General features: G+C 40.5%; 1 protein-coding gene across 1 annotated transcript; it reads left to right on the plus strand.

The window, feature by feature from the left end:
- Window positions 1-8,246: 8,246 nt before the first annotated feature.
- On the plus strand, window positions 8,247-9,188 carry LOC138846749 (vomeronasal type-1 receptor 4-like). The gene has a single exon (XM_089319908.1). It carries the CDS (start codon window positions 8,247-8,249, stop codon window positions 9,186-9,188), a length of 942 nt encoding a protein of 313 aa, XP_089176034.1.
- The last annotated feature ends 1,394 nt before the right edge of the window (window positions 9,189-10,582 follow it).

The following is a 10,582-nucleotide window of genomic DNA, read 5'->3' on the forward strand; positions in this document are numbered from 1 at the left end:
ATGCTGAATGTGTCTATGGAAAAACTCGTCCTTCCCTATCTTTAAGTGTTTACTGGCTAAGTAAGTTTGTGGTCAGAAGCAGAAGCATAATGGACAGAGCTTGATCACTGACTTACTTTTAATTTAGCAAACAGCCAGGCATGAAACAAGGGACGATTCCTCCCTCTACTTTACAGAGCAGACCTGGGTATTTTCATCTTAGTCGTTGTCCTCACATGTCCTTGCTGCCTTATGAGTCTTGCTGAATCTCACATCTCTGATTATCTCTTCCTGGAATCTTTATTGAGACATTGTGATAACAAAGTTTATTCCCAGGTTTACATAATAGAAGAAATACATGAAATGAACTCCTGAAGATAGGTCTCCTCCCTTCACTCTGATCCTTCTGGGGTCTAAAACAAGACTTTGGGAATATATTTCTGACACAGTTTCCTCCTCAAGTTCATTGGAAGAATCTTTTGGCATTTCAGACCCAACAAGATGCTACTGATGATGGGAAAAGCATGTGTTGTAAGTGTGGTGCCCTTAGATACATTCCAAAATGATTTAACAAATCTAGCTAGTATAGCAATTGGAGAAAAATGTGAGTGGGATGAATATTGTCTTTCTGCCTCAAAGGACAATTCTGCTTCAGCCAACTGGAAAAACCCAGAGGGGAAATAAGCAAAGCATCTCAGGGTGTCACTCTGGTGCCATCCTTGCAGACAGGGTCTTTCTAAAAGAGACTGTGCACAGCAGATTCCACTGTGACTGAAGAGCATGCAGCTCAGAAAGGTTCTTTTGGACAAAGCAGAGCAGAACAGATTGCAACAGAAGGCTGGAACTTTTTCTCTGCTTATAAGAAGCTCATGGGCAAAAGATGCTCATTTTGAATTCCTGGAGTTTCAGTGGTAGCCAGAAATAAGTAAATATAATATCATTCACAGTTTTCAAAGATGTGCAAAATGTTAATATCGCTTAAAGCTCTTATGAGGAATTAGTTTATGCATCCAATGATAGATGAGGCAGGCATAATGAAAGGAAGGCATGTTGTAACACATGAAAAAGAAGAGATGAAAAGGACAGATGATACAAGGGCATTAAGGTGTAGGGAGTGAGAGAAGGAACCCAAGCACAGGGCCAGGTTGTGATTCTAGCCAACCTGAGGGTTTTGTCTCTCGTTTCTGATTACATTGAACTTCTCAGGACTATGCACAGTTGCAGCCTTGAGGAATGATGAAAATGAGAGGCACGATCAAAGAGAACTGCCAGCATGTTAGTCATGAATCAGGACAAAGTCAACAAACTGCTATTGAGGGCTGGCATTGTGGTGCAGCTGGTAAGACTTTGCCTGGGATTCTGGCATCCCCTACAGAGGCACCGGTTCAAGTCTGGTCTCCTCTGCTTCCAGTACAGCTTCCTGTTAAAGCGCCTAAGAAAGCACAAGATGGCCCAAGAACTTGGTCCCCTGACACCATGTGGGAGACCTGGATGGGGTTCCAGGACGTGGATTCATGCTGTCCTGCCACAGCCATTGATGCCATGTGCAAAGTAAAGCAGCAGATGGAAGTTACCTTTGTGTCTGTCTCTCCCTCTCTCTGTTATTCTGCCTTTCAAATAAAAATGATTTTTAAAAACACCCAGAAATCTTCATGCACTGTTTCAATAAACCTATGTTAAGTACAGTGGGCCTGTCTTATCAAGGAATTAGGAACCCTCCCAAATCAAGTTTCTAGGTGGAAACCAACAGCAGATTTGTTTTGTTTTGTTTTTTTCAAAGCCTTTCATAGGTTAGCTATGTTAACTGTTTTCTCTACGCTCCTCCTGCATCAGACCCAGATTCACACGAGCTCCTAACAAATTGCTATCTTTTGGTAAGAGACTGAGCATTTTTTTTGTTATGTCTATTGTCTCTAATGATATCTTTAATGATATTTGCACAATAATCTCTTCTAACAATTGATTTTAATGTTATACAATTTAATAAGATGGATGCATAGGAATAAAAGTAACAAGCTATGTAGAAAGAATCCATTTTCTAATGGGTGTAGAGACTAAAGGTTTGGTGGTGTTCTCTGAAGGACTGTGTGGTCGAACTGAACAAGAATTGAAAGTGCTACCTGTTGGTTTTTATGATATATCTGGGTATCTAATGAGTTTGTTTATCCTGCTTACAGTTTGTTGAGCAATGGATTTTGTTGAGTAGCATGTTTCTTTCCTGTGCTCAGCACATTTGTCATCTGTTCATATATTTCCACTTCCAAGTTCTTTCCTTCAGTGAACTTTAATCAATTGTATGATAGTGCTTGAGAGAAAGTTTTGTGTGTTTTATTTGATGGCTAAATTAATGTCTGCATTCCGTCTCTCCCTTCTCCTTCTCCCAGTAAGAGGTCACCCATTACCAAAGACTTCTCTCTTCAGTCCTAACAGAGTATTTAAGCTTGGTGGGAAAAAAAAAAAGTATATGGTCATGAAATGCAATGGTAACTTCAACACTAAAATTATTCATCCTAGAATCTTCTGCTGCCTTGAAGCTCTTTCTTAGTCTTGCAGTTGGTTCTAGACTTTCCCAGCCTTCCTTTCCTCCTTACCTACCAACGGTTTATTTTCTGGTAATTTTGTAAGATCCTATTTCTTTGTCCACATCAAGAATAAGGGCATTTCTCTAAATGATCGCTTCTGGGTTTGGCCGCCTCTACACAACACATCCTATGTCATCACTGGGACATCGTTCCCAGTAAAAGACAAAATTTTAGGAGATAATATCTCCATCCTGAGACAGATGCTCAGAGGAAAATAACTGTGTACCAGAACAGCAAGGTTGGATCTCTGAACATTATACTTCTTGACGAAGGTGACATTGGAGTGCTGACATGAGCTTCTGCACATAGAGAGGTGATGCTTGCTAAGGCAGATGAGAAACTCCAAGTCCACTTCTCAGTCCTCCCCTTTCAGGGATGTGATCACCCATGATATTGCTGTGATGTGGAATACGGCAATGCGAAGATGTGATGCTTTACTTACTCTGGGAGGTAATTCTGTCACTAGAATTCCAGGATGTTTTGCAGGAATTTTGGAGTCACACCTTATCATCTCAATGTCTGTGATAAGGAATCAGTTTCTAATCTCTCATCTCATGGGCAGCCAATAGGTAAGAAAATGGCCACTTTTGGAGTTGGAAAACTTATTACACTGATTGTGAACCCCTGACATGATTCAAGGAGAAAGTGAGTGTTGCTCTTGAGAGAACCATGGTCCTTAAAGAGGATTTAATGCTAGTGAAGAAAGGAAAGCAGTTTTAAAGAGGAAAGACAATTCCATGAATACACATGTCAGATCAAAATCTTCAGTGCCCTTATCAGGTATATGATCTTAACATGACCTTTGATAGTCTCTGTTCTCTGAGAATGTGTTTAATGCATTCTGAAGTCAATTTGTTTGCATTAGAATTCCATTTTCTCATCCATAGTTGCCCACAGCTTCCAGTATTCCTTAATCGGTTGATTTGGTGAAGTGCTGAATTTGAGTGTGTGCACATGTGTCTGCATGTGTGTGTTGCTAGGAAAGAACAACATGTTTAAATTCTGTAGCAGCTAAACCACAGAGATACATACTGGTATATGTTAATAAAAAGAAGAACAGGTTGGGAGGAAATTTTTGGTTTGGAAGCCAAATCCTGTATTAAAGAAAATGGAATTAAACTACAAGTTGGCATAACTTGGGAGAAACAGAAAAATGGACACATTTCACTGAAATCTACATATATGATTCAATAGTTTGAGTTCATCAAAGTACCTCATGTGTGGGTAGCAGTAGACTCAGCTTGGTTTGGCATAAGCATAGGTTATTGGTGATATAGAGGTTTGGCCTTAGCCATTTGAATAAGCTCTAGCTTGCATTTTTTCTCAAACATTTCCATTGGTGAGTTCAGAGCTCCATTCTCCCCTGTGTCATTTTAGAGCAGCCCCTGATTATTCCTGATACCATCTGACAAGATGCCGCCTAGGGGATGCCATTCAATTAGACACTGTCCATGTCTCGATCTTGGTTAATTTAATCAGAATTCTTCCTATTTCTTTAAGCTGCAATAGGAACTTACATTAGGGGTTCCTTACTTGTTGTGTGACGACCTAACACAAAAAATCAAAACATAAACTTTATGGAAAGTTTGATAAAGGGTAAAAGCACAAACTTTCTTGTTCACCTTTTAAAATCAATTCTTTACTTTTAACACAACTTGCTAGTTCATATTCATTCATCGTTATTCCAGGCCAAGCCTGTACGTGGGTGCAGGGGGCAAACACTTGGGCCGTCTTCTGCTGCTTTCCCAGGCAAATTAGCAGGGAGCCAGACTGAAAGCGGAACATCTAGGATTTGAGCTGGCGCACATATGGGATGCAGGCATCACAGGCAGCAGCCTAAGACAACACTGGCCCTTGAAATATATTTTCATGCTACTTGATCCTGAGCTATATGGACACAATTGGTTTTTCATACTTATTAAATTTAGCTTTACTCACTCTGCTCTCAGAATCAGCCCAAAAACCTTCCTGGTGTGGCTGTAAAGCCCATGAGAGCTTTTCTGACATGGAAAGCCAAGACACTGTGGTGAAAAGTGTTCTACACGGAGGATCTCTGTGAGTGAGACCCTAGCAGAAAAAAGTGGCCATCAAAGAAGGATGTACTTTTCTCTAAAGGAGGGGAGAACTTCCACATTATTGATGGCCTTGTCTAAATACTGAGGGAGCTTGTGCATTTGAAAGGCTTTCATAGCCTAGGCAGCTCATGTCAAGAGCGTTTGGTGGTCACTCACATCATACATAAGATTGTTAATTGTTAGATTAACAACAGGAGTCACTGTGTATGAACTCCCCATGCAGGACCTCTGTCCTCAATGAGTTGTATTTATGAGACATATATGTGGAAGCAATTCTCAGTTTTTGTGTTAGTTGTGCATGGATGTGCACATTGTTGAAAACTTTATATAGTATAGAGTTGGTCTTCTGTGTGTAAACTTGATTAAAATGAATCTTAAAGAGAAGGGGGTGGAAAGGGGAGAGGGGTGGAGGGGTGGGAGTGTGGGTGGGAGGGTGGGTATGCTGTGAAAAACAACATATTCCTAAAATTTTACTTATGAAATGTGTATTCCTTAAAAAACTAATCAATTAAATAATAAAATTAGTGTTATGAATTAAACTAAATCTTGAATTCATCCTCTACATAGTAGTTTTTTTGTATGTTCTACTTAATATGACTGGTTTAATTCTGTAATTAATATACAGTTATTCTTAAGTGTTGAAAATTAGCTGAAATGTGATCCCTGTTAAACATAAGAGTGGGAATAAGAGAGGGAAGAGATGTATAATTTGGGGCATGCGAGCCGGCGCCGTGGCTCAATAGGCTAATCCTCCACCTTGCGGCGCCGGCACACCGGGTTCTAGTCCCGGTTGGGGTGCCGGATTCTGTCCCGGTTGCCCCTCTTCCAGGCCAGCTCTCTGCTATGGCCAGGGAGTGCAGTGGAGGATGGCCCAGGTGCTTGGGCCCTGCACCCCATGGGAGACCAGGAAAAGCACCTGGCTCCTGGCTCCTGCCAGGATCAGCGCGGTGCGCCGGCTGCAGCGGCGGCCATTGGAGGGTGAACCAGCGGCAAAGGAAGACCTTTCTCTCTCTGTCTCTCTCTCACTGTCCACTCTGCCTGTCAAAAAAAAAAAAAAAAAAAAAAAAAAAAAATTTGGGGCATGCTCGGGCTGACTTGCCCAAATGGTAGAGTTAGAAACATAGCAGGGGATTCCAATTCAATCCCATCAAGGTGGCATGTACCAATGCTATCTCACTATTCCAAGTGATCAATTTCAGTTCACAATTGATCATAATGAAAGGACTAAGAGTCAAAGGGAGCACATAAACATGTCTAGTACCTGCTAACACTAACCGGTAGAATAAATAAAGGGGAGAGTGATCCAACATGGGGAGTGAGATACTCAGCAGACTCATAGAATGGCAGATGTCCTAAATAGCACTCTGTCCTCAGAATCAGCCCTAAAGGCATGTGGATCTGGCTGAAAAGCCCATGAGAGTATTTCAGGCATGGAAAGCCAAGACACTCTGGCAAAAGATCTCTGTGAGTGAGATCCCAGTGGAAAGAACAGGTCTTCAAAGAAGGAGGTACCTTTCTCTGAAGGGAGGAGAGAACCTCCACTTTGACTATGACCTTGTCTAAACAAGATAAGAATCGGAGAACTCAGAAGGCTTCCATAGCCTTGGAAACTCATGACTGGAGCATAGGGAGATTACTGATGCCATAGACAGGAGTGTCAATTGGTAAAGTCAACAACAGGAGTCACTGTGCACTTACTCCTCATGTAGGATCTCTGTCCTTAATGTGCTGTGCATTGAGATTTAATGCTATAATGAGTACTCAAACAATATATTTCACTTTGTGTTTCTATGGGGGTGCAAACTGTTGAAATCTTTACTTAATGCATACTAAACTGATCCTCTGTAAAAAAAAAAAAGAAATTATCAACTCCCAACTTGACTCTCACTAGGATTAAACATGACAATAGGTCTGATCTGATTTCATCATCATTTAAAAAATCATCTATTATTTTTCACTTTATGTTTCTGTGTGGGAGCAAACTGTTGAAATCCTTACTTAATGTATACTAAGCTGATCTTCTGTATATTAAGATAATTGAAAATGAATCTTGATGTGAATGGAAGGGGAGAGGGAGTGGGAAAGGGGAGGGTTGTGGGTGGGAGGGACGGTATGGGGGGGAAGCCATTGTAATCTATAAATCGTACTTTGGAAATTCATATTCACTAAATAAAAGAAAAAAAATGAAAAAAAGAAATATATTTTCATGCTACTTGATCCTGAGCTATATGGACACAATTGGTTTTTCATACTTATTAAATTTAGCTTTACTCACTCTGCTCTCAGAATCAGCCCAAAAACATTCTTGGTGCGGCTGTAAAGCCCATGAGAGCTTTTCTGACATGGAAAGCCAAGACACTGTGGTGAAAAGTGTTCTACACGGAGGATCTCTGTGAGTGAGACCCTAGCAGAAAAAAGTGGCCATCAAAGAAGGATGTACTTTTCTCTAAAGGAGGGGAGAACTTCCACATTATTGATGGCCTTGTCTAAATACTGAGGGAGCTTGTGCATTTGAAAGGCTTTCATAGCCTAGGCAGCTCATGTCAAGAGCGTTTGGTGGTCACTCACATCATACATAAGATTGTTAATTGTTAGATTAACAACAGGAGTCACTGTGTTTGAACTCCCCATGCAGGACCTCTGTCCTCAATGAGTTGTATTTATGAGACATATATGTGGAAGCAATTCTCAGTTTATGTGTTAGTTGTGCATGGATGTGCACATTGTTGAAAACTTTATATAGTATAGAGTTGGTCTTCTGTGTGTAAACTTGATTAAAATGAATCTTAAAGAGAAGGGGGTGGAAAGGGGAGAGGGGAAGAGAGGTGGGAGTGTGGGTGGGAGGGTGGGTATGATGTGAAAAACAACATATTCCTAAATTTTTCTTATGAAATGTGTATTCCTTAAAAAACTAATCAATTAAATAATAAAATTAGTGTTACGAATTAACCTAAATTTTGAATTCATCCTCTACATATAAAATGAATATACTTGGATGCTATACAAATGAAGTCATTTACTGTTTTTTTCTTCATAATATTTTATATTTTAGTTGGCATGAGTTAATCATGCTTTCAATATTTGCTTTCAAATATTTGCTGTGATAGTATCATTGCACATTTGGGGCCAATGAAATGAGGGAATCTTTGGCTTCACCATTCAAATTCCCACTGCATTTAGAATACATAATTAAATGTTGTGATAAATGATTATTCTGTCCTTATTCTCCTATAAAATTGGTCACCCATATCGTAACTTGAATTTCTGCACTTTCATACAAATACAAGAATAAGTGGTTAGTTGGCAAAGGAACATTTAACCAAAACACTGCAAATAGACAAGAAAACGGTATGTCATATAGGAACAAGGTGAATATGGATGAAAAGTCTTAGAAAAATCTGAAATAGCCATGTGAGAAGATATACTCAGCCAGCATCCCAATGTCTCTCAAGAAAATACAAATAATGTATTATTCTAGAAGTCATTACTGAGTGTGAAAAAAAAATGGGTAGAAGTAAGAAATGAACTTAAGCTTCCTTGATGAAATACATTGGCTCCATTTCTTTCCAGGACTCACTGGCTTTGCGTGAACTACTGCCCTTGTGACTACATGCCATCCAGGGCTCTGACCATGGGAATCATCTTTGTCTCTCAGACAGGAGTCGGATTCCTAGGAAACATCCTGCTCCTTCTCTGCTATGGCTTCCTTTCCTGCACTGGACGAGGGATAAAGCACATGGATTTGATTCTCCATAACCTAATTGTAGCCAACTGCTTGGTTCTGCTCGCGAGAGGCATTCCTCAGACCATGGCAGCTTTAGGGCTGAAATATTTCATGGATGATTTTGGATGCAAACTAGTTTTCTATGTTCATAGAGTGGCCAGAGGGGCATCTCTGAGTGCAACTTCTCTCCTGAGTGGCTTCCAGGCCATCACAATCAGCCCTAACAGCCCCCAGTGGATGGAGCTCAAGGTCAAAGCCCTCAAATCCATTCGACTTTCCATTCTGCTCTGCTGGACCCTTCACCTGTTGGTATATAGTATGGTACCTATGAATATTACAGTGATGAGGGAGAGCAACAACCTCACAGAGAAAATAGATTTGGAGTTCTGCTCTGGCATAATTATTGACAGAAATATTTCCTTATTGTATTCAATGATGTTTTCCTTCATTGATGTCTTGTATTTGGTGTTGATGATTTGGGCCAGTGGCTGCATGTTGATCATTTTGTACAGACATAAGCAGAAGGTGCTACACATTCACAGCAAAAGCCTCACTCCCAAATGCTCCCCGGAGACAAGAGCCACCCACAGCATCCTGATGCTAGTGAGCACATTTTTCTGTTTTTATGCACTGTCTTCCTTCTTTACTTTCTATATGTCCCTCTTTGATAAACCCAGCTGGTGGCTTGTGAATACCTCTGCCCTTATGGGTTCATCTTTCCCCTGTGTTAGCCCCTTTGTGCTCATCAGCAGACACACCCGTGTCTCCAGGCTGTGGTATACCAGTGGCACAAAGATCAACGATTTTCATAAACGAGTCAGAGCATGAAACTCCAGAATGCTGCATGCTGTCCATGTGTCAGTTCACCCTGCCATATTGTATATAGTATTTCATCTGGCTAAATTCTTCTGTCTTTAGGATCAAAACCAGATAGACTGAGTGTGATCACAAAATTATTTCATTTAGCAGATAGCCAGACATGGAACAAGGAGGGGCTTCTCATTTCTACTTTGCCTACATCAAATAAGGGTGTTTTTCTTCAGTCTTTGTCCTCCTGTGTCCTTAGCTCCTTACAAACCCTACTAAATCTCTTTACCATTAGCTCTTTTAATATCCTCATTTGAGATATTCTGAAAGTAAAGTCTACTCTCAGTTTTACGTCTTTTATTAAATACCTAAAATGAACTCCTAAAGATATGAGACTCCTTCCTTCACTCTGACCCTTTGGTGGGTATCAAAAAAATGTGAATACATTTATGATACAGTTTTCCTTCCCTCATTTGTTGGAGGAATTCTAAGTTTTTTCTAAATCAAGAAGTTGCTATCATTGATTCTATAAGCATGTTAAGTTGTATACCCTCAGATAAAATCCAAACACAATTGCACAAGTCCAGCTAGAACATTAATTCTGGAGGAAAAGTATAGTGGAAGAATACTGTCTTCGTTCCTCAAAGGAAACTTATGTGTAAGCCAACTGGAAAAACCCAGAGGAAGAAGAAGGAAAAATCTTTGGGACTGCATTTGATGACATTTTTATGAACATGGTTTTTTATTTTTTAAAGATGTATTTATTTGTAAGTTAGATTTATGCAGAGAGAGGAGAGGCAGCAGAGAGAGAGAGAGAGAGAGAGAGAGAGATCTTCCACCCAATGTTTCTCTCCCTTATTGGCCACAAGGGCTTTGGCTGCACCGATCCGAAGCCAATAGCCAGGAGCTTCCTCTGGGTCTCCCACACAGGTGCAAGGGCCCAAGGATTTGGGCCATCCTCTACTGCTTTCCCAGGCCATATCAGAGAGCTGAATTGTAAGTGGAGCAGCCAGATCTCGAACCGGCACCCATATGGGATGCCAGTGCTTCAGGCCAGGGTGTTAACCCACTGTGCCATAGCACCAGCCCCGTGACCCAGTCTTTCTAACTGAGATCGTGGGCAACAGATCGTGATATAACTGAATGGCACGTCACTCTGACAAAGCAGAGCAAAACAATGTGCATCACAAGGTTGAAACTTTTTTAGAAGCTCACAAGTGAATATGTTAATTTTGATTCCAGAATGTCAATGTGAAACAAAATTGGTAAGTAAAATCTCCTATATTTTACAAAATGTTGACACCACTGAAAGCTATTATTAGGAACCAGTTAGTTTGCCAGAAACAGAGGAAGCAGGAATAACTAGGGGAAGGCATGTTTGCCTCATTTATCCTTTTAAGATTTATTTGTTTGAA

This window comes from Oryctolagus cuniculus, chromosome 18, assembly GCF_051225735.1.
Source record: "Oryctolagus cuniculus isolate XC-2025 breed Fujian yellow rabbit chromosome 18, ASM5122573v1, whole genome shotgun sequence".
In the NCBI taxonomy this organism is placed as follows: Eukaryota; Metazoa; Chordata; class Mammalia; order Lagomorpha; family Leporidae; genus Oryctolagus; species Oryctolagus cuniculus.

Bases quoted from the DNA above. Each gene is read 5' to 3' on its own strand.
- LOC138846749 (XM_089319908.1), top strand. From the start codon at position 8,247: ATGCCATCCAGGGCTCTGACCATGGGAATCATCTTTGTCTCTCAGACA.